Below are 25,435 nucleotides of genomic sequence, written 5' to 3'. Positions count from 1 at the left end.
TGCTCGGTTAGCAGCCAAGCTCTTAACCACTGTGCCACCAGGGCTTCAGTTTTTTACTATGGTCATTGCTAAATGATGATTTTGTAGTTTCATTATTCCTTTTACATTTCTTAATTGTCATTCTACTGTAAGGAAATACTTTCTCTGCCCCCGTTTGTTATTTATGTATTTATATCAGTATGGACTCCCAGATTCTTACTTTTATATAGCAGTTTTATGCTATTATTATCCTTATTTATTTTAAGTCTCAAATTGTTCCCAGTTGGACCAGTGGAAGCCCTTTCTGTGTTCTTTGTCATGCCCCCATTACACTTTGAGCACTTCCTTATTTTCTGGCACAACAAAATGTTCCAGGCTCATATTGTACTTGTTGCAGTCTAGCACTAGAATCAGCCATTTCTCGGAGACCCTGTTTTTTTTGTTTTTTTTTAAGAGAATGGGGATTTAGAAACCAAGAACTGGATGCTAGTATGTTCACGCTGTTGGGGTGTTGCTACTCCCAGATCCTCCTCATGGGCATAACTAGGGAGTATACATACACACACAGATATATTTATATCTATATTTTTTTATATTGATAACTATGCAGTCACACCAATATTTCCAATTCCAGTCTAACATTCATTCTAATTTTGTCCCTTTCCGTATGTGTAACTCCCTGACATGAAAAACCTTGCTTTGATTATCCTTTATGTATTTATTTATTGGATCAAAATCCCCTCTATGTGAGCAATCTTCTAACACTGCTTACACTCTAGATGGATACTCTCCTCACTGCTCAGATTCCAACAGATCCCCCTTTTACCCTACTCTGGCCCCCACACTTTATGCTAGACTACAGCTACCACTGCCCCTCACATAGATCCTCTCATTGTCTCACTTGGACTCCAGCAACTCACATCACACTGCTGCCACTATGCCCTTGTGGACACCCTCTTGGCCCTCCTCAGGCTCCAGCACCCTGTGTCAGGCTTCTGTCACCCCTTCGCACGGATGCTGTCCTCACCCTGCTTGACCTTCAGCAACCTATGTTTTCATCTTCAAGAAGTTTTTGCCTATACCCAGGTCATGATGTTATTCTACCATGTTATCTTCTAGAAGCTTTATGTATTTTATTTTTTTACCTTTCAATTATGTCAGCAACCATCTGGAATTGATTTTAAGCATGCTGTAAGGTAGGGTTCAGGATTCATTTGTTCTTCTACACCGCTGTCCAGTTGACCTAGCAGTAGTTCTTAAAAACAAAAAAAATACCTTTTCCTGCTGCTTTGAAGTACCACCCTTGTCATAAATTAACAGTTAGAAACTGAGTTTTCAGACATTGCTAAAAGATCAAATAAGTATTCCACTTAAAATTGGTTGGTATTTAAATTATTAATTTTAAACTTATATGGAATTCAGAATATTTTTTTCTATAGGAACAATATGTAAATGGTTATTGGAGTCCATAGCCAGACCTAGCCCACCGAGGCTTTATTCATAATGTACTTTCAATACTATTTCAGCTATCTTATTACCTGTTGGTATTATTTCTCTGGAAAAATGTATTCTAACTCTCAAACTTGGGTCTAGAAACTCCTACCATGGACGTTCATTGCTGCCCCCCTCAAAAGAAAAGGGCAGCCAAAGTATCTTCCTAAAATTAAACTGTTGTATAGTTTAGATCTTAACCAGGTTTATTTTTGGTTCTTCTGAGGTTTTTTGTTCACGTTTAATCGTTTGTTTTTCCTGTTTTAAGTCTTTGTGGATGCACATCGTCCTCTTATCTATTTGATTTTTTGTGTTTTCTTACACATGTAAGATACATTGTTTTTGTAGCAGATATTTATGAATTAATCCAGTTTATAGGGATTGGGTCTTGTTTCAGAACACCTCTTGTATGTTCCAGTTAAAGCTTTTTAAAAATAATTGAATCAAGTCAAGCATAGTAATTTGACCGAAAATGTTAAAATGTCTTAGTGTATGTCATTAGGGTTCTCTAGCTCTCTTCCCTTTCTCGCATGCAGTTTGTTTTCCCTGCTGCCAGAATGATCATTCTAAAAGTTTTAACTGATTACCTGACCTGCCTGCATTAAATGTTTTTAATATCACTTCTTCTGTCTGCCTTTCAGTTTCCTAATTATCTTCCAGATTTCAAAACAAGTAACACCTCATTTATCAAACAATTTTTCTGGAACCTGTAAGGCACATAGTAGACACTTAGTGACTGTGAATTAAATTAATGACTGTACAGGCAGGTTCAATAAGGTTATTACTGTTCTTGATAGTAGAAGTCACTAGCACAGATTATTTAAAAGTGATACAGATTGAGTTTTGAAATCCTTCGAATCTTTTGCTTATGGATTTATAAATCTTAATAGCTTGTCTGATGGGCTAATAAAATTTCTTTTGATTCTCCGAATGCTAAGAGGAAAGTAATCAAATATATTTTGAATGCTGGAAAAATATTTTGCAGTCTGTCTGTGAAGCAAGTGTGTTATCTCCTGGAGGGAGGGCTATTATAAGTCATCGTTTCTTATTTTCATTTATACATCTAAAGAGAAGTCATTCATTTTAAGTACAGAGTCATTTAAGTTATTTTTGGTGGTATAATTATTATTAAAATAATTTCTGAAGAGAGCATTTTCTCATTTAAATTGAAGCAATATGCAAATATTTACCTATTTTTCAGTTATTTCTGAAAACTGTATGTCACAAGTTTCTGTTAAGTGTTTCCCTTTTATTTTGGTGTTTTATCCTGATTTTTTGTCATTGATGATTTTTAGCCAACAGAAGCTGTACCTCCCTCTTCTCCCACTGTCCCTGTGATCCCTGTCCTGCCAGTCCCTGCTGAGAATACTGTCATCCTACCCAACATACCACAGGTTATTAGTTTTTTTTTTCTTTAAGAAAATTTGATTTGCTTTTAATGTTTTATTTGTATTGTTTTAAAACTGTTCTAACTATTCCTTTGTTAAATTCAGGCATCAGTGGGTATTTTCAAGAACTAAATATTTGCGATTTAATTTAAAATGGATCCAGTGCTTGCAGTTTCATTAGGTTGCCTATGAAATAGGACACATTCTAAACTATAGAACCTCCTTGAGTTTGTTATTAATGCCTTTAATACTCATAAATGTGTTTGAAGCAGTTTTTAAATATTTTTGCTTTAGAAAATTTTGTTCATATTTTAAAGATAATAAAAATGATTATCTTCCTAGTCTTGTAATGGATGTGTCAGTTTATTTCCCAGAATATATTCATCTTCTTTGGAAATACTCATCCGCCTATCATTTTATTGCGTAATATACTTCGCATTTATTAGTTGAAAATAATAGCCGATGTGTATGGAGTATATGGGAGCTCTCTGTGCTATCTTTGCAACTTTTCTGTAAATCTAAAACTATTCTACAGTAGTTAATTAAAAAAAAATTTTTTTTAAGCATGTTACAGCCAAAAAATAAAATGAAATCATAGCCAATTATCAGAGAATCTGAACATTTTTAGCTTTCAGCACTTTAGTAGTCTCAAGGGGTGGTTTAAGGAGACATTAACTATCCTTCCATCATTCAAAGTGAAAATAATGTGAGTACTATAATGATAGCAATAATGTAATAATCTTTGGTGTGAAAGATTTTATTTAAAATGTGAAGAAATGCATACTTAAGCATTGGTTATTATGGATCTAAAACACAATCTAAGTAAAAACAGTATGTTTGCTATGTAAACACAGTTTCAGAATAAGCCCCACTGGGGAAAAAATGGGATACCAACCGTGATCACTTACTTTTCAGCACCCTCCCCCTCTCCTAAAAAATGAAAATTGATGGGAACATCCATACAAAATAGGATTCTAGGGGAAACTATAGGTTATTACAATAAGACCAGTCTGTATTACTATGTTACTACTATATAATCTTGACCCTTTATGAAAATCATTAAAAATTAAATAAGACCACCAGAAATTGAATAGACAGTTCTAGATAGATATTCTTTCTGTATTGCAGAGAGGAAATTGAACTTATAAATAAAATATACTTCTAAGTGAGCAGCCTAAGGGTTATTGTAGCACTGTATTAACGTAACATCTTCCCACGTATCCAGGGTTTAGTACTACAGTATTTTTTTTTTTAAATAAGAAATTTGAAAGTTTCACTCTTGTCACTTGAATTCAACTATTTGATATGAAAATAGTTTTCTAGAATTCTTTAAAGTTTTGTACCAGTGTTGTCTTATATTCAGTAAAAGGGCTATCCTTTCCTGTTGATTTATTTGCTCCAAGTCTCCCTAATATAACATCTCACTGCGCTTGAAAATTGTTGAGACATTGTATAGCCTTTAGTTAAAAATACAGGCCTTGGAATCATATTGACCTGAGTTGGAATTCCAGACCTACCACCTACTAGCTCTGTAACTTTGTTCAGTCTGCTAAACCACACGGAGCTTCTGTTTACTCATCTGTAACACTGAAGATGATAGTAATACTCACTCAAAGTGTTGTTACAATGATTGAAAGGATAATGACTGCATGTGAAGGACACAGCACAGTGACTGGTCCATGGTATACATTTAAATCTTGGCTATTCATGTTGTTAGTGCTGTCCCATATTTCTTCGTGACAGTAAAGCAAGAGACAAGTTTTTAAAAAAAACAAGGATACGTACACAAGAGATAGGCCTGTTTATTCTACCTAGACAAGCTTTAGATTTTAAATGCACTACAAAAATCCATGCAGAATAGTTTAACAATTTATGTTGTATTATCTGAGAAAGGCTACTTGTGTGCCTCATTTTCCACAATAAGTGTGTTATTGATTTTGTGTAACATGTGCATTATAAAATATAACCCATTAATGATTTTTGTCTTCACATAAATTCCAAAAAATGGAAATAATTTTTCTTCTAAAGATCTGCTACTGTATTACATTGATGCATCAGGATATAATAGAAATAGAAGCAGAGAACACAAGATTTAGATATAGCCCTCCTTTGTCGCTCAGAGTTACTTATCCTGAGTTTTATACCCCCTTCATTTATTAAAATGGAAGATATTGTCTCCCAGACTACTTCCAGATGAGTTTGAAGGTCAGGCAAATTATACGTGTACATATATATTTAAGAAAATATATCGTCTTTCATTATTTCTAGAACTCATATTTTCAGAGTACTTTTATATTGATCATGTCATTTGAACTTTATGAAAATCCTCTACAGTAGGAATTATTGTGCTTACTTTACAGAGTGGTACAGAAAAAATATATATTGAAGGCTGCTTGAAGTTGCAGAAGGAGCATGGACTTTATAGTCAGATAGACCTGACTCCATCACTTTTTGCCTCACTACGTTCTGGCTGTGTGATGGTGGGAAAAATTCCTAACTTTTTAGAGCTTCAGTTTCTCCACGTGGAAGCTTAGCACATAGGAGGTGAATAACGGATGCTTTTTCAGCTGGATATGTAGCCATATCTCTGTGATGCCTGTTCTTTTGAACCCATAGGCTTATATGTCCACTCCCAAGTAAATAAATACTCTTCTTAAAAGCCAGATACCTTAAACCTTTATTTCTCTAAATTGTGAATATAATTATTATATAATTGAGGTATTGTTGAAAATGCTTTCAGGGTGTGGGTGTGTGTGTATGAAGGTCTATTTTCATATTCAGGTATGTGCTTTGGAATAGATTGTTTTTCATTCAGTTTTTCATTCTTCAGTCATACAGATACTAAGATGAATATAACATTGTCCCTGTTCTCTAGGAGCCTGCTATTGTTTGTGCAAGAGACCAATTAACAAGTAACTCCTGTGACATGAGAGTAGTTAAATTAGAGCTGTGTCCAGACCAGAGCATGCTGTTGCTGTGGACTTTTTAGGTTTCACAAAATGGTATTAAAAGATGAGATCGTTCATGTAATCTGAACTATGACTTGATCTATTTTCATTTAAAATAAATAAATAAATAAAACCAAACCCACTGCTGTCAAGTCTTTTCCAACACAAAGCAACCCTATAGGACAGAGTAGAACTGCCTCATAGGATTTCCAAGGCTGTAAATCTTTATGGAAGCAGATTGTTGCCACATGTTTTTCCTGTGGAGCAGCTGGTGGGTTTGAACCACCAACCTTTTGGTTAGCAGCCTTGCTGCGCTGCACCACCAAGGCTCTTACCAGTAACCTTAAATGTTATAGTTTGGATTGTTTGCATGAGCCTTTTTTACCAAACACTAACACCTGACTGCAGTGCCCTTATTTCCATTTGTTTTTCTAATCACTTTAACCCACAGCGGTCACCTCAGTGATAGCACTTAACTTGTAATGCAGTGTGTCTCAAATTAGAATCCAAGATGTATTCTCTGGGGTTTGTGAGTTCTGCATTTGAAAAACACTTGTTTATAATTTAGTAGGGGAGAAAGAAACATCAGACAAATAACATAATGAAACTTTGATAAATGCTAAGAAGAAGAAATTCAGTGTGCAGTGTAAAAGAGCATTTTCTAAACATCATGGCTTATTTTTAAATGACGAGATGTTAGAATTATTTTAACACAGTGGTTTTTTTTTTAATGTAACATTAGCCCTCTGAAAGTGTATATGAATATTGCAGTTTGTTCAATCAGCAATCAGCCAGAGACCTTTTGTTAATGCAATAGTATGGTAAAAGTTGGGTAAGCAAAATTGTGTTTCTTAAGTTTTGTTATTGATGCTTGGTCATATTCTTTAGGGGCTTGTTAGTGTCTCCGTCTGGAATATACCTGTCCATTTACTTTATTCCCCCTGTCTGTAAGCAAATTGTAGGACTTCGTTATTGTCAAGCTGAAAATATGCAGTGATAAGGTATATTGTTCATACATAATAATATATAGCTTTCTGTGATTGACAGCATTTTCCTTTATGTTCCTTCACTGGAGCGTCACATAGCGCTCTTGGGTAAAGGCAGGTATTGCTACTGTCTCTTTACTGTTAGAGAAAATGAGGTGTAAGGAAGGGTTTTTATTTATCTGAAATAATTTTTACATAACTTATTCTCAAGCCTTGTTGTTGTTGTTGTTGTCCAGTTTCCTTTGAAACAAAGTTGATAATTCCATGTTATTTACTGTGCTGCCCACTTGTCCTGGTTAAGGATCCCAGGGTCTTAAGTTAGCTAGATTCGCTACTGTTTTGGATTTTAGTACGTTTTACTTCAGCTATATATCAAAGTATATGCTTTCTATGACCAAATTTTTCTTTTTCTTTTTTTTTCCTTGAAGTAGCTTCTCCTTAAGCTTACTTAGTCATGTTCATTAAGTCAGTATTGCAAATCAGTAGCCCTGGTGGTGCAGTGGTTAAAGTGCTCAACTGCTAACTGAGTTCAAACCCACCAGCCGCTCCATGGGAGAAAGATGTGGCAGCCTGCTTCCGTAACGGTTTATACCCTTAGAGCAGGAGAAAAATGTAGAACAGAATTCACATTCACAAAAAAAGTCTAGGCTTATTGATCTGACAGAGACTAGAGGAGCCCTGAAAACTGTGGCCCCCAGACACTCTGCTAACCCAGAACGGAAACCATTCCCTTTGTTTTTCAGACAAAGATTAGACAGGTCTGTAAAACAAAATAACACGTGTGAGAAATGTGTTTCTTAGTTCAATCAAATACACAAGACTAAATGGGCAGCTCCTGTCCACAAGCAAGACAAGAAGGTAGGAAGGGTCAGGAACTGGATGAAAGGGCACAGGGAACCCAGAGTGGAAAGGGGGAGCGTGCCATCACATTGTGGGGAGTGCAGCCACTGTCACAAGACAATATGTGTATAAATTTTTGAATGAGAAATTAACTTGAGCTCTAAACTTTTGCCTAAAACACAATAAAAAAAAAATTTTTTTAAAAGAAAAGATTTATAGTCTTGGAAACCCTATAGGACAATTCTACTCTGTCCTGTGAAGTTGCTGTGAGTTGGAATTGACTCGACAGCAATGGGTTTGAGTTTTTTTTAATTCTAAAACGAACTTTAAACATTGTGCTGGGTTGAATAATAGTGTCCCCAAAATTCATGTCCATCTGGAAGCGGCGAATGTGACCTTACTCGGAAATACAGTCTTTGCAGATGTACTCAGGTTAAGATAAGGTCATACTGGACCCAGGTGGGCCCTAAATCCCATGACTGGTGTCCTGTAAGAAGACCATGTGATACAAAGAGACACACACGTAGAGAACACCATTTGATGACGGAGGCAGAAATTGGAATGATTCATCTACAAACCGAGGGTCACGGGCAACCAGCAGAAACTAGGAAGAGGCACGTCTTGATTTTGGACTTCTGGCCCTGGGTTGGGGGTGGTTCAGTAGTAGAATCCGCACCTTCCACCTGGGAGTCCCAGGTTTGATTCCCAGCCATTGCACCAGGTGCACAGCCACCTTTCAGTGGATGCTTGCGTTTTGCTATGATGCTGAACAGGTTTCAGCAGAACTTCCAGACTGAGACGGACTAGGAAGAAAGGCCTGGCAATATACTTCTGAAAATCCGCCACTGAAAACCCTATGGATCACAATGGTCCAATCCACCACTGCAGCAGGTCATAAGGATAGCCATGTTTAGAGGACACTGGTGGTTCAGGGGGATGTTGGTGACTCAGTGATAGAATTCTCACTTTTCCATGAGGGAGACTCGGGTTCAATTCCCAGCCAGTGCACCCCATGCTCAGCTAACCATCTGTTATCGATGGTTTGCATGTTGCTATGATATTGAATAGGTTTCAGCCGAGCTTTAGACTAAGATGAGCTAGGAAGAAAGGCCTGGCAACATCCTGCTGAAAATCAGCCATTGAAAGCTCTGTGGATCGCCATGGTCTGATCCACAACCAATTGTGGGCATGGCGCAGGACCAGACACCATTTTGTTCTGTCGTCTGTGGGGTCAGCATGAGTCTGACTCCATGGCAACTAACAACAAGAAGCCTCCAGAACTGTGAAAGAATATATTTATCTCAATTTGTGGTAATTTATTACGGTAGCCCTAGGAAACTAATACAGGTATTAAAATCAATTTAGTGTGTGAATGCTAATATCTTAATAGCAGCTGTAACTCATGGTATTTCACAGCTGCCTCAGTTGTTTTTTTTTTTTTTTTTCAGTAGTTAACCTCTTACAAACTGAGTACCTGGCTCAATGTGGTTTTTTTTTTTTTTGCTTTACTTTTTATTATGGAAATTTTCAGAAATACTGGAATGAAAGAGAGTAGTACAGTGAACTCACATGTGTGCCCATCACCCAACAGTCATCAGCTCGTGTCCACTCGTATTTGATCCCTACCTTTTCCCATCTTCAACCTCCCATTGTTTTATTTGGAAGTAAATTTAACACCTCGTATTATTTTCTTGATGTATATTTTGATATCACCAAGACTTTTTAAATGACTTAAATCAAAAGGTCACTTTTATATGATGGTAATAAGTTGATTCTGATAAGCAGCTAGCATTGTAATAATTATGGGATAAATCAGATTTTGATGAGAACCAACTTTTTTCCACTACATGCTTAGTGGTAAATGGGCACAGGAAACAGATGTGTTTCTGCCATAATTATTGAAAATGTGACCTCTTTTGGAACTTTAAACAGCTGTGTTCTTTCTTGCCCTCCTCCATCATTACTTAAGCAGAATAGGGTGAAATTATACCATTAATATTTTCTAATAAAGTAAAATATTGTCACTTTGAAGAACCTCAATAGATTATTGGGAAACAAACAATTTCAGATATTCATAAAATCTCAGACGTCGGTAAGTTGAGTAACAGCTTAGGTAGTATTCTTATAAAATAGCAGTATGTCTGTTAGGTTTGATTTACACGGAATCATTCAAAGCTACACTATGATACTCAGATAGGGCTGCACACAAAGTAGGTAATGTCATGTTACATATTACAGATAGTACCTACTTTGAACCAGCTGCTTTATGTAGCCCAAATGTATACTTCATAGTTAGTATTTAGCCATGAAACTGTGTTATCTCTTCCAGCATTTTATCATTCAGATCTAGTCTTTGCTAAAAATAATATAAAACATTTGAACTCAGAATATTCATCTGTTTTTTAAAAAGCCTGCACGTTTGGAGGAAAATGGTTATATTGTTTAATATGGTTAATGTTCAGCTTTTATGTAATTCTCTAGTTCAGTTTAATTGGAATAGAAGAACTATTGATGTTCATAAAAGTGTCTGCTAAAATTTGTTTAAAGGATTGTTGTGTTTTTGATTCTGTAAAAATGTGATTTGATATTGGTACTTTTATAATCTTAAAGATGCAGAAGAACGATAATTTGAGAAAAATTACACCAACTATTTGATTTTTTTTTGACTCGGTATCAGCATTTTATTCTTTCTTTTCATCTGTGTAATGGTCACTTCTTACTTAACCCGAGGGCCTGGGTGGCACAACAGTTAAGTGCTGGGCTGCTAACCAAAAAGTTGGCAGTACGAACCCGTCCAGCAGCTGTACGGGAGAAAGACCTGGCAGTCTGCTCTGAGAAGCATTACAGCCTAGAAAACCCTGTGGGCCAGTTTCACTGTGTCACGTGGGTTGCCGTGATCCAGCTCTGACTCGGCAGCAGCTAACGGGAACAGCAAATTGGACCTGAAAACCAAGCTGTTTTTCAGTCTGAACTTAGTAAGGTTTTTTTTTTTTTTAACTTGTATTTTGTGCTGTAATAGACCATTGTTATTCTATGAGTGGTCTAAAATAACAGGTGGAGAGCAGTAATTACAGCTGGAAATAATTAAGGACTTTTCTATTAAGAGCGTGTTTCCAATTTTATACAAGTTTTAGATTGATTTCTTTATGTGTGTAGCAGACCTTTTTTCATATTCAAACATAGTTTGCTGTGGGGAAGATTTTTTTTTTTCCTGAATGATGAAATGATTGGAATTTTTATGGAATTTTCCCTGGGAATAGGAAAGCTAATGATTTCTAAGCAACTTAGAGTTATTTATTGTATAAAAGAATATTTGTGGATTTTATTAAAAGGCTATGGTGAACTTCTTTGCAAGGCTTAAAATTATGTCTGTTTTAGCCGAAATAGCAATTTATTTCTCAAAAGCAAATCTAATTTAACTGCTTATACCTAATTTTTTGCCTTTAGTGCCACAACCTGGAAACATTTCTTAGCGTATGAAAAGCCCGTAAAATTATAATCCAAGAAATAACAGATTTTTCATATGCTTCTAATATTTGTGTGAACATTAATATGTACTGCTTTGATTTTCTTATTAAGCTAACTCATTTAAAATTCTTCCTTTAAAGGCAAATCCTCCTCCAGTACTGGTCAACACAGATACCTTGGAAACACCAACTTACGTAAGTTCCGTTTCCTTCCCATATTTAAATAATTCTGCCTTTCCTATTCAGTTTTTGATGCAGGAGAAAAGACCATAGAGTTATTTGCTTAATATAGTTATAATGTAAAAGTGTACTATCACCAAGCCATAATTATTGTATTAAACAAAGCAATACTAATCATTTTGAAGAATATGCAGTTATTTGTCTTTTTCGGTCCTTTTCTTTCATACTTAAGCAAGGCAGAACTGTTGACATAGGAATTTATGGTTTTATTTTGAAATAATAATGGTTATCTCTGATCATTGGTTGCTGTTATACAAATGCCATATATTCAAAGAATCATTTTGAAAATCTAAGTGACTAGATTTTTAGTACTTAGAGTTTTATGTGTGTTCATATACTAAGATCATTAGTTTTAACTTTGTAACATTAAATTGTTAGTGCTCCTCTCGAAATTTACTTTGTTAAGAAGTCTGCTTTCCCATAAAGATCAATAACCAGAACATCAAAATCTCAATTAAGGTTTTTCATCCCAAAGAGAAATGTCTTTAGAGATGTTTAAGCAGAAGTAGTGCCCGCGCTTTTTTTTTTTTTGGTGGGGGGGTGGTGTGATGAGGGGGAAATGGTGTATAATTTTACAAAATGTAAAAATCCTTTCCTCTCATTTTTAAACCATAGTTAATTCTCCATCTGTACTTAAAAATATTTTGTTCGGCTTTATAGTCTGTTTGTATGAAAATGATTGTATTGAATATTTGGGGATGTTGAAAAACTTCAAATAACAAGACTTAATGTCCTGTGCCAGTACCATGTCGTCTTGATTACCATAGCTTTGTAGTTAAGTCCTCCAACTTTCTTCTTTTTGAAGTGTATTTTGGCTCTTCTGGGTTCTTTGCATTTCCATGTGAATTTTAGGATCAACTTGTCAATTTCTGAAGGGGGGAAAAAAAAAAAGGGCAGCTGGAATTTTGATAGACATTGAGTTGAATCCGTGGATGTATTTGGGGAGTATTGCTTTCTCAACAATATCATGTCTTCCAGTCTGTGAACCTGGGTATCTTTCCATTTATTTAGATCTTGCTTAATTTCTTTCAACAATGCTTTATAATTTTCAGTGTACAAGTCTTCCACTTCTTTAGTTATATGTATTCCCAAGTGTTTTTATTCTTTTTAATGCTGTGAATGGAATTGTTTTTCTGTATTTTTGGAATTTTTATTGCTAATGTATGAAAATATGGTTAATTTTTAGATACTGATCTTGTATACTACAACCTTGCTGAACACGTTATTAGCTCTAATAGGGGTGTGAGTGTGTGACGTGTACATTCCTTAGGATTTTCTATATGCCAGATCATATTATCTGTTAATAGAGATAGTTTTACTTGTTTCCAGTCTGGATGCTTTTCATTTCTTTTTCTTGCCTAATTGCCCTGGCTAGAATTTCCAGTACAACAATTAATAGATGCGGTGAGAACAGATACCCTTGTCTTATTCCTGATCTTAGGAGGGAAACTTTTAGTATTTTACCATTAAGTATGATCTATTGTACTCACTTGTAAGTGTCAATTGATACTGTAGTTTAACATTGAGTTTGATTCTCTCACACTCTATACTCCTGTTCTGTCCTTAACTAGTCAAAATGTTTAAAGAAGAGGTAAAAATCACAGGACAAAACTCTAGAGTGCCTACTGCTACAGTAACAGGAAGGAAGTAAATTTATTGTAACAATTCCTGTCTGTCCCCTTGTCTTTTTATTTTCCTTTAGGCAGACCATGAAGAGCAAGGATTAGGAAAATTTGTTCAATTTGACTTTGGTAGCTCTCTTACATACTAAATGCTTCGTTTTTTTCCATGTGTAGTAGAATCAATAACTGTGTTACTTTAAAATTGACCTAAATGGGCATTCATTATTCAGGAAAAACTTTTAAGCACATTCTTTTGAAGTTATTATTTTGTATTTGGTTATCTTAATTTTTAATTAGAAAGAACATTTTTTTCTCCCCAGTGCATTTTTATTTTTAGATATTTATTTTGTGATGGTATAGGCTTTGAGGTTTTTAATTGCCTGAGTTTATGCATTAATTTGAGTCATGAATATTGATAAAATCTTGAATTTTGATGTTACTCTATACTTTGAACAGTATTACTGAATCGAACCTAAACAACAGGGAATTAGTAAATTAGGCTTCTTTTTATCTTCCTTTGGACAAGTCTTATAATTTTTATATAATAGGATTTGTCCTGTTTGAATGTATTAGTATTGGCTGATTAGAAAATTAAAGTCCTTGGGCCAGTAAGGGACTGAGGATACCGTGTTATAAATTTCTCTGCTTCCTTATGACATACAAAAAAACCTAACCCATTGCCGTTGAGTCGATTCCAACTCACAGCCGCCCTGTAGGACAGAGTAGAACTGACACATAGAGTTTCCAAGGAGCGCCTGGTGGATTTGAACAACTGACCTTTTGGTTAGCAGCTGTAGCCCTTAACCACTATGCCACCAGTGTTTCCTTATGACGTATAACCAAAAAAAAAACCCCAAACCCAGTGCCATCGAGTCAATTCCAACTCATAGCAACCCTATAGGACAGAGCAGAACTGCCCCATGGAGTTTCCAAGGATCACCTGGCAGATTCGAACCACAAACTACTACACACCAGAGTTTGCTTATGACATATAATATGTACCCATAATTAAAGCAAAATTGTATTAAAAAGAAAAACACTTCAAAAGTTAGTAGATACTATCCCTTTATACTAGCAACAACCAGTTGGAAATACGAGCTCGTTAACTATATCAACAAAAATACGATACACCTAGCAATAAGCTTAAGAAGTATAGAGTTTTTAGGGAGAAAATGAGTGGCGTGAAAGAATACTTGTGTAAGCGAGAACGTACGTCGTTGCTGGGCGGGAAGATGATGTGAAGACCTTCTTTTTTCCCCAGACTGGTTCATAAAGCTGGCGTAGCACCAGTCACGGCCCCCAAAGGGCTGTGCGTACTGGCATTTTGGAGGGTAAGGTTGGAATTAATGAAAAAATTCATCTAGAGCAGTACCATCCAGTACAGTAGCCACTAACCACATGTTGCTGTTTAAATGAAATAAAATTGAAAAATTTCTCTGTTGCACTAGCCACATTTCAAGTGCTGTATATGACTAGTAACTACTGTTTTGGACAGTGCAGATCATAGAATATTTCTGTCATTGCAGAAAGTTCTGTTGGACTGTGTTGATACAGAAACGTAAACACTCAAGAACAGCCCAGTAAAATGGAAAAGAAAAGTGATTGTGGGGGATTTCCCTATTAGAGAGTAAAACATATTATAAAACATCAATAATTTAAAGCAACATAGTTCAGTTAGATCAGTGGAGCACAACTTACTTTTGATCTATGCTGTATAATCTGGTTATTTTTTCCTGATTGGGTTTATTATGTCCTAATTGTTCTCAGTTATATGGCTTTGTGGGGTTTTTTCCCCAATAATATTAGGATTCCTTCTCCTGCATGTTTAGAAATTTGTCACCTACTCTTAAATATTTTCAGAATCTTGTTTTTTACTGGACAGTTGACATAATTTCTTTATCAGTCTTTTTTTCTCTCATTTCTCTTCATTCCTGTTATGTACTACCATAGTTCTTTTTCGTGAAAACTTATTTGATACTCGGAAACCTTTAAGAACTCCATATTTTTTTTTTTAAATAATTTTTATTGAGCTCTAAGTGAACATTTACAAATCAAGTCAGTCTGTCACATATAAGCTTATATACACCTTACTCCATACTCCCACTTACTCTCCCCCTAATGAGTCAGCCCTTCCAGTCTCTCCTTCTGTGACAATTTTGCCAGTTTCTAACCCTCTCCACCCTCCTATCTCCCCTCCAGACAAGAGATGCCAACACAGCCTCAAGTGTCCACCTGATACAAGTAGCTCACTCTTCATCAGCATCTCTCTCCAACCCATTGTCCAGTCCCTTCCATGTCTGATGAGTTGTCTTCGGGAATGGTTCCTGTCCTGGGCCAACAGAAGGTTTGGGGACCATGACCACCGGGATTCCTCTAGTCTCAGTCAGAGTATTAAGACTATTAAGAATTTGGGGTCTGCATCCCACTGATCTCCTGCTCCCCCAGGGGTTCTCTGTTGTGCTCCCTGTCAGGGCAGTCATCAGTTGTGGCCGGGCACCATCTAGTTCTTCTGGTCTCAGGATGATGTAAGTCTCTGGTTCCTGTGGCCTTTTCTGTCTCTTGGGCTCACAGTTATTGTGTGACCTTGGTGTTCTTCATTCTCCTTTGATCCAGGTGGGTTGAGACCAATTGATGCATCTTAGATGGCCGCTTGTTAGCATTTAAGACCCCAGACGCCACACTTCAAAGTGGGATGCAGAATGTTTTCATAATAGAATTATTTTGCCAGTTGACCTAGAAGTCGCCTTAAGCCATAGTCCCTAAACCGCTGCCCTTGCTCCGCTGACCTTTGAAGCATTCAGTTTATCCTGGAAACTTCTTTGCTTTTGGTCCAGTCCAGTTGAGCTGACCTTCCCTGTATTGAGTATTGTCCTTCCCTTCACCTAAAGTAGTTCTTATCTACTAACTAATCAGTAAATAACCCTCTCCCACCCTCCCTCCCTCCCTCCCTCCCTGCCCCACTGGTAACCAGAAAAGTATGTGTTCTTCTCAGTTTATACTATTTCTCAAGATCTTATGATAGTAAGAACTCCATATATTTTTAATGCCTTTTCAAAGCAGACCCCAATTTATGTCTAGTTTCTTCTCCAGCTACCACCCACTACACAAAGTCACATTTTGTTGATAGGACTAAATTCAGAACCCTAGTAAATACTAGTAGTAACACTCCTCTAACTGCCAAGTGTTCCCAAGAACTATTCTAAATCCATTCTCATTTTCAAAGAGAAAAAAAAATTTAAAAACCCCATATATTTTGTCAGTAGCGTATTCATTTTATCTGAAGATTGAGCTCTTACTCTTTTCTCTGTTCCCACCTTATCCCTTATTCTGTCCTGTTAACTGGAAGTGATAAATTCTTCAGCCAAGCATTTCTTTCTTATTGGAAGCCACATTTTATAAAGATTAAACAAACCAACCATTGTGTAGTTTTGCTGGAAAACATTATTGTTTTTGAACCTCATTACCATCGTTTTCACTTTTACTGCTAATAAGGTGGTACTTGTAGAGTGATTGATGCTTCTGGTAATGTACCCTCTGCCCTTGGAAGGCCAGTGTGAGTGTGTGCAATGTCGTTATTGAAGTCTTCATGTATCTTTGGAATTTTCATACAATTTCAAGTTAGTGACAGTTTTGTAATAAAGTCATTCAGGGTCTGTAAGACTTCTTAGTCACATTTCACCTTCTGTGTGTGTGTGTGTGTGTGTGTGTTTTTAATCTATGCTACCTGGAAACCTCACCCAGATATCAATATATCATGACTTGACATTAAATTAAGCTCCAGGGGCATTTACTAAGTACCTATTTTGTGAAAAGTTTTAATGGTGGAAATCTTAAATTCCTAAAAGTAGAAATACACAGGATTTACATACTAACACCAAAAGGACCATATAAGCACAGTTATTCCGGAAATGTTTTCCGGAATGAAATTGCAGACTATTTACAAATGAACAAAGAGAGAGCCCAGTGTAGCAATTGTGGGATTCTGCCAAAGTCAGATGCAAAAGGAAATTTATAAACTTTAATGGATATTTTAAAAACAGTAAGAGTAAGCATAAATGAATTAAGCATTCAAGAAGCACTTACAAAAAAAAAAAAAAAAAGCCTAAAGAAAGAATGAGGAAGTGATTAAAAAATAAAGGCAGAAAGTAATGACATAGAATAAAGTATACACATCAATATTGTTGAAACTACTGCTTTGTAAAATACTGATGAAGTTTTTTAGGAAGTTTGAGCAAGAAAAGATAATGATACGTGTAACCTTTAGAATAAGAAACAGAAGTGTAGCTGCAGGTATGGATTTTACTTTTAATCGTAAAAATGGACTTCGAGTCAAATTGGCAAGATGTGCACATGTATAACCTTCCTCTAGTCATGCATTTATAATGTATAATTTCAAAACAAGAGGAAAATCTCCTTAGGCAAGAAAGAAGAGAAACAAGTGGTAATTGTGTTTTGAGTTCACAAAAGCCAGAAGAACCCAAAAGGGCAGCAAAGATGGGTTTCAAAAGCCCTCAAGGAAAAAACTCCCGGAACCTGAACTGGGCCTGAATTAGGGTCGCTTCCTTAAAATACAGTGAAGAAAGCAATGCAATTCACATAAAATTTGTTATTTCTGTTGTGGTTATCTATTGTTGCATAAGAAACCCTGAAACGTAGTAGCTTAAAAGAACAGCAATTTATTATTTCTCACAATTTTCTGTATTAACTAGATGTTTCTTCTGCTTAAAGTGGTCTTGGCTGGGGCTCTAGAAAAGGCTGAAAGATCCCAGAAAACTTCTTTACATGGCTGGGTGCTAGTTAGGAGCAAAACTGGGGCTTTTGGCCAAGGTCCTGGGTTCTCCTTCATTTGGACCTCCTTGTAGGTTGTTTGGGCTTCCTCACATTATTGTGGCTGAAGTCTAAGAAGGTGCATTCTAAGAGACAGAGGCGAACAATACAGGGCATCGTATGACCTACCTCAGAAATCATACAGTATCGCATGTACCACATTCTTTTTACCAAAACTAGTCACAGGGCCTGCCTAGATCTAAGGGGAGGGGAAGTAAACTCTGCCTCTTGATGATGTAGTGATACACTCAGACTGCAAAAGGGTGTGTTGGGTGAAAGATGTAATGCACCTTTTGAAATCCAATTTATCACAACCCCATTTGACTTAAAGAGAGTGAGTATTTTGCCCAGCCTCGTACCACTAGAAATACTCAAGCAGGGATTCCAACCTAGGCTAATCTGATTCTAGTGACTTCTTAGATTTCACTAGTGGCCCTCACTATGGGGGTTACTTTTTCCAGAAAGGGAATAGGGAATAAATTGGAAGGAATAAGAGTATTATTCATTTTTCACCCTTTCCCAGTGCCTTTGTAATTCCTTTTATTTAGTCACGACTATATATATATTTTTTTTTTATAAGTAAGATTTGAGCAAGATCTTGAATAGTGAATATCAGATTTGTACATGAAATCTGTAAGTAACATTTGTGAGAGAGGACACACCAAAGTAACACAGTTACAGAAACGGGAAACTGCAGAATATGTAAAGGAAGGAGCAAGTCATTGAAACTGGGTGGTATGTCAGGTGCATGAAGAAGTGAGATACGGATGTTAGGAATGAAGCTGAAGGTGATAGATTGGGGTCAGTTCACAGAGAACCTTGATTACCAAGCCAAAACATTTTTAAAAAGAGTTTAGAAAGTTTTGGTATATTAAACATGGGCTTCAAGAAGATAGGGAAACACATAGAATGATTTGAGCAATGGAGTAGATTGCATTGATATTAGTCCAAAAGAGAGTAAACAAGGCCTTGAACCAAGGTGCTAGAAATGAGAATGAAGAGGTAATGATTGTCAGAAAAATTGAAGTATTCAAAACAGTTAAGTATTGGCAACTGATTAGATGGGTAGGTGAAAGGAAAGAGTTCAGGAGTAATATAAACTGAATGTACCCTTTCAGGAAATTCATGGTACAATGAATGTCAACTCATTGATTGTAGTTGTCCTCTTCCACTCCTTGAAAAACATTTGATTATTCTTAAAATTAACTTTATAAAATCTTACCTAAAATTACTAAAATGAACCTGATCCCTGGGTGGCACAAACAGTTATCTACTCAGCTACTAACTGAAAGGTTGACAGATTGAACCCACCCAGAGGCACCTCAGAAAAAAGGCCTGGCAATCTACTTCCGAGAAGTCACAACCATTGTTATAGAGCACAGTTCTACTCTGAAATACATGGCGTTGCCGTGAGCCGGAATCAACTCAATGACAACCGATGTGTTGTTTTTTTTAATTTGATTACTGTCACAATACACATGCAAAAATTATGTCTGCCATTTCAAGCTTTACAACTCTGAATTTCTGAACTGCTGCTTTTTCCCTCCACTAGGTTAATGGTACTGATGCAGACTATGAATATGAAGAAATCACACTTGAAAGGGTAACAACTATTAATTACCTTGTTTTTTATGAGTAAATCTGTTGTTTTAAAGAACTCTTTAACTATACTGCTCTTTCACATGGAATTCAAGGCCTGTCTTTCTATAAAAGAATCATTTAATATTGGTTTCATTTATAAATTCACAGACAATAAAATTAGCCATGGTATTTTCACAACATGTTACTTTTGTTTAATAATTTTTTTTTAAAACTTTTTATTTTAGGATAGTTTCAGATTTACAGGAAAGCTGTAAAGATAGTACAGAGTCCCCATTTTACCCTGGACTCAGTTCCCCCTGTTGTTAATGTCTTAGATCACTGTGGTTACATTTGTCTCAACTAATGAACCAATACTGATACATTATTTAAGTATTTAATATCTTAAAAGGAGCATTCAGCAGCTAACTGAAAGGTCAACGGTTTGAAGCCACCAGCCGCTCTACGGGAAAAAGATGTGGCAGTCTGCTTCCAGACTACCCTGGAAGTTCTGCTCTGTCCTACAGGGTTGCCGTGAGTCGGAATTGACTCGACAACAGTGGGCTTGGTTTTTTTTTTTTTTTTTTTATAGTATTTAATATCCTGCTAACAGGGTTATTGCATCAGTTTTCTTTCCTAGCAAAATAATAGCCATGGCTCTAATAGACAAAGCTCTATTTAAAAACTTAGTCTCATGTACTCCCTAAATTAGAAAAAAAATTCAGGGTGCAAATTCATACCTTTAAATTTTGTTGAAGTGCATTTTCCCCTTAAGAATATCTGCCTTCAGTTGATACTGCATTTTAGTAATGCCACCCTTGTCTGAGCAGCATTTTTTGGAAATGAAATACTCCACAGAAGTAGGTAACTTAATGTATATTTAAGACTAAAACCCTGGATAGTTAGATTTGTTAATGTTTGAAGTCAGAATAGACATAGTAAGGATCAGTAGACCTCATAGGTTCTTCTACCTAGAGGATAGATCTTATTGCCCCATTCCCTGAATTTGAGTCACCTGCTCAGGTGAGGTGGCTGCCTGAATAACTTTCAAGTAAGTGTAGTGTAGTATCAGTGTATTGTGCATTTTTTAATATGGTATTTTGTGATATCTGCTAAGCATTTTTATTTTATGTATTTTTCATTCTTTCCCAGTGCCTTTTCAATTCCTTTTACTTAGGACTGTATATTACATTTTTCACTGGTTGAAGAATGTGAGTACTTGAGTGACTTGATGAACTCACATAATTTGTTGATACCATTATTGAGACTCTGGTAACTCTTAGACATTTGAGACTGAAAAAATACTCTTCAATTAAAATAGGATTTTAGGTCAAATCATGGTAGAGTGGGTGTTTAGATTACAGTCAGGCGTTGCTTAGGGTGTTATGTGCTGAGAACGTTGTGTAAACACCGTGTTATGGATGAAGGTCTTTTCAGGCATTCCTTTGCAGAATAAGAAGGTTTTGTCCATATTAAAAATTTGCTGGGCAAGCAACCTCCCTCTACAGTTTGTCTAAGGCTTCAACAAAGTCTTCTGCTGCCATTGCATCAGCCCTTGCAGACTCACAACTCACGTTGTTGGGAGCGCCTGAACCACCAGGGCTAGCACTGAACTCGATATTGCAGTCTGGTCCTGCTTTTTCTTTACGCATCTCGAACGAGCTTCATGCCTTAGCAGTGATCTTCAGCGTGCTGAGAGGGATTCCCTTTTGTGTTTGATCCCCACTCCAGCATTAGCAGTTTCTCCACATGTGATACGGATTCCTCTCGCATTTTCGTTAGCCTTGTAGTTTTCAGTGGACCCAATCCTTTAATAGCTTGGAGAATTTTTTCTTTGTTTTTAAGGATTGTCAGGATTATCAAGTATGATATGCCTAAATCTGCTACATCTTGTTCTCCAATTAGAATTTCTGAAGTCTCTTATAACCTCATGGGACCACAGACGTGTATACGGTCCCACATTGCCCAAACAGACATTATGTGGGGCATGACTGTGTTTAATGCTAACAATTATGTAATAGGTTCAGATATATCCACTTACTTGAGTTGCCTGAAAGTCAGAATATTCTTGCCCCCCAAAAAGAAAATATTTTTTATTTTTTATACCATTGCTTAGAAGACTTTTTGTAACAGTAGAATCCTTTCTTCAAAGAAAATATTATTCAGAAATCCTGTATGTAAAACAAAATGTAGAGCTACTGTGGCAAAATGTCGTTTGCTACCAAGAAAGCTTATCAATGTCAAGCTCTGAAGTTAGACTTCCAGTATGAAAAAATGATGGCTTTTACTAGTCAAGTATATTGGCTGAACATGTCATGGATAGATGGTAGCTGTCATTTAGCAGCTACAATTTGGTTATTTTAAAACAGCCGATGGCAAAAGCAGCCCCCTTTTTTGAAAGGCTAAAATAATATATTGGTTTTACCTACTGAGAAATCAGTGTTTTTCTCTTAGGAAAGATTTGTCTTGCCAAATATAGGTGGAGTTTAGTGTAAAAGAAAGAAATTTGTAGTGAGAGCTCTGCAAAATGGTAACTAATCAAAGGACAAATTGCACATACTTCTGAAGAAAGAGCCATAGACTAAAATTCAGATGTTTTCAGGACATTTTCTTCAACCTCAGCAGTAACGCCACTGAATTCCTCACTGAGAAACTTATTTTCCCACACTCATACTTTTGTATGTTCCTGTGTTAGTGCAGTTTCCAGGTCTTATGATGACAGATCACTTCTATTATGCTTTGGAGTGTTGCTTTTTTTTTTTTTTCATACATAGGTAGCCCATACATTATTTTCATAATTATATGCATTATTTAATTTAATCAAGTTTTATCTCCTTAGATTTTTCTTTTCCTCTCTCCCCAGGGGAATTCAGGGCTTGGTTTCAGCATTGCAGGAGGTACGGACAACCCACACATTGGAGATGACTCAAGTATTTTCATTACCAAAATTATTGCAGGGGGAGCAGCTGCTCAGGATGGACGGTTGCGGTATGTTTTGCACTTGATGTTGTGATGCTGAATCCACTTTATATGTGTTTCTTAAAGCAAACTGGATAAGCGATAAATACAAAAAAGAAAACACTGTCATAGTAGTAAGTACCGTAGAGTGGGTATTCACACAACACTCAGTGAATGAATGGGTAATTGTGCTGTAAGCTTGTTGCCCTCTTTTCATTTAGGAATTCAACATTTTGAATAATGATTTTGATTGATAGTTTAAATGCTTGTGAGCAAATTTATAGAAATCATAGGTTCCCATTCCTGTTTTCAAATGCATTCTCAAAATGTTTTCCATTTCTTTTATGTGTGAGAAACATTTACATAAACTTAAAGACACAGGGGTCATGTATATCTGAGCATGCTTCCCATACCAGAAAGAAAATATATGCAGACTTCAAATAAATTATCTTAATTGAGCAGATGAAAAATAACATTGGCTTCTTGTTTAAATCTAGTGTTCTATTTTGAAATATGTCTTTAGACTACTTTGTTGTTTTCTTAGGCCATAGATTATGGTACGTTTCTTGTTTGTTGTTTTTTATACATGGTGGCAGCCTGACCATTTCACGGCTAAAAATGGTATGTGATCTGTTAAGTCAGCATCTTATTTTCAGGCTGTCGGCACACTATGCAGCTCTTCGGTTTCTAAACCTCTCACTGGATATGACAGATAGTATATTAAATTAATTAGATACAAGAATTAATAATTTGACCATTCATGTAAATGTTGACATTTACATCCTGTTTCTGTCCCTGTTTATTTGTGCCGCTTCTGTGAAAATTACTATGTTCCATTTGTTTCACTAAAAAACAATGGGTATTAACTTCTAAAGCATCACTGTCTGAGTACAGAATTTCTTTCCTCCAGGAAAAGTTAATTAGTAAAGAAGCTTATCACAGCCAGTTTTAATATTTTGATTGTGTTTGTTCCCCCTCCCTGCCACTTTGAGATGACTGCCCCCACCCCCGCCCCCCCACCCGCCAGTGGAATACCATGCAATAGAAACTGAAACCCAGAGCTAGAGGGGAAGGTTAGGGCTAATAATAATTAGGTCATTTAATTCAGATTTGTCTCTTATGTGAATAATTTATGTTAATGTGACATGGGGTTAAAAATAAGTATGTCCCTTACACATTGTTGTCAAAGTTAAGACGCCCAAAAAAGCACCTGGCATGTGTTAGTGCTCAATTAGGCATTTGCCTCCACACAATAAGCATACAAATGGTCATTGTTATCACCTACTGTAAGAATTTTGTGTACTAATCTATTATTTACCCTTTTTTTTTTCCTCCTTTAGCTGGTCCCTGGGAAATGGTTGCATTTATTTGTATTGGTATTTGATACATCGGAATTTAACATGCAGTCTCTTTGTATCTTCTGGAGTAAATACTCTCTTTATATGAAAAACGAAGATGCTAAGAAAAAATTGGCTAAGTAAAAAATTGGTATTTAAAATTATCTTTTTATTGCTTTTTTTTTTCTCTCAGGGTCAATGATTGTATATTACGAGTAAACGAAGTAGATGTCCGTGATGTAACACACAGCAAAGCAGTTGAAGCATTGAAGGAGGCAGGCTCTATCGTACGCTTGTATGTGAAAAGACGGAAACCGGTGTCAGAGAAAATAGTGGAAATAAAGCTCATCAAAGGTCCTAAAGGTGTGTGACAAATCAAACTAAGACAAATTATTAAATGAGACGCCTCTGAGTGGAATATAACTATGAACTTAATTATGACACATTTTCTACAGAATTTGCGTGAATATTTAGAATGTTTATGTCATTTCTTCTGAATTTTGTCTTAAGTAGAATTCCAAAATGTCTACATTTCTACCAAGATTTCAGCTTTTTGAAAGTTCCTTATGTTAGTCTGTATGTACTTTACGTACATTTTACTGCAATGATCATATATAAATTTTGTAATTTAAGAGTAAATTCATGTGATTTTTATGCTTAAAATTTCTATAACGTATCTTTAATAGCTTTAAGAAGTAGGAAACAAAATCTCTACTTGTCTATAAATCGGTTTGTCCCTGTTTGTATTAAGTACCATTATGTGAAAGACTGTTGGCATTAAAGTAAATATTCTTGCCCTGAAACTTTGAAGTATGGTGTTGATATTAGCTTGTAATCATTGCTCTACAAAGGACATTAAATGTACATGTACAGGCTAAGTTAAAAGAAGAAAGTATATATGGCTGTATTATGAGTAGTTTCTTCTACAATGAACACTGTTAAGATGTGATTTCTAAATTTTGAAAACATGGTATTTAGAGTAAATGGCAATATTGATTCTAATATGAGGCTTCATGGAAGAGGTGGGATTTCAGAAGTTTAACAAATGAAAATAATAGAGAGCTGGGAGTTTGTCTTGTATTGAAGCTATGAGATTTATTAAAGAATTCTTTATTTGAAATTGTTAATTCACAGGATATTGGAAAAAGAGCAAAGGTATATCCATTTCTAAAGCCTATCATTTCTGCATACCAGCAGTTGATAATTTTATTATTTTTTCTCAATTATTTTAATTTCGATGGTATTAAAAGTTGCTAAGAAGTACAGTTATGCTGGAAACAGAGTAAAGCATAATTTTACAACATCTCTTTGGACTAACAAACACACGTATTTATAAACAGACCTTAAGGAGCCTGGAAATTTTTTTTTAAAAAGAACCCATTTATAACTTTAGGAGTTCCTGTATTTATAGTGGAAACCTTGGTGGCATAGTGGTTAAGAGCTACAGATGTTAACGAAAAGGTCGGCAGCTCAGATCCACCAGGCACACCTTGGAAACCTTATGAGGCAGTTCTGCTCTGTCCTATAGGGTTGCTATGAGTCAGAATCGACTCGACAGCAACAGGTTTGGGTTTTTTTTTTTTTGTTTGTATTTATAATTGTTTCTGATTGCAGAAAAATGCATACAATTAAAAGAGTAGGTAGCTAGATAGATCATTTCTATTTTAAAAAACATCTTAAAAAAAAAAAAAAAACAGAAACTAAACTCACTGCCATCGAGTCGATTCCAACTGATAGCGACCCTATAGGACAGGGTAGAACTGCCCCATAGAGC

The 25,435-nt window shown here is 35.9% G+C and overlaps 1 protein-coding gene across 8 annotated transcripts in view; it reads left to right on the top strand.

Annotated features, from left to right (window-relative positions):
- The window catches only part of DLG1 (discs large MAGUK scaffold protein 1), a 271,624-nt gene that overhangs the window by 133,940 nt on the left and 112,249 nt on the right, over positions 1-25,435 (top strand). For 5 of the 8 annotated variants that reach the window (XM_049879841.1, XM_049879784.1, XM_049879805.1 and 2 more), the window contains 5 exons: positions 2,766-2,864; positions 11,241-11,294; positions 19,341-19,391; positions 22,230-22,354; positions 23,855-24,024. In XM_049879841.1, coding sequence (XP_049735798.1) covers positions 2,766-2,864; positions 11,241-11,294; positions 19,341-19,391; positions 22,230-22,354; positions 23,855-24,024 — 499 coding nt within the window. The remainder of the gene's footprint in view (positions 1-2,765; positions 2,865-11,240; positions 11,295-19,340; positions 19,392-22,229; positions 22,355-23,854; positions 24,025-25,435) is intronic. The other 3 variants (XM_049879832.1, XM_049879823.1, XM_049879814.1) reach the window with 1 other exon arrangement.

This window comes from Elephas maximus, chromosome 1, assembly GCF_024166365.1.
Source record: "Elephas maximus indicus isolate mEleMax1 chromosome 1, mEleMax1 primary haplotype, whole genome shotgun sequence".
Lineage (NCBI taxonomy): Eukaryota > Metazoa > Chordata > Mammalia > Proboscidea > Elephantidae > Elephas > Elephas maximus.
The sequence above is the reverse complement of the archived record's forward strand: the minus strand, read 5'-3'. Positions and strand labels throughout refer to the sequence as shown.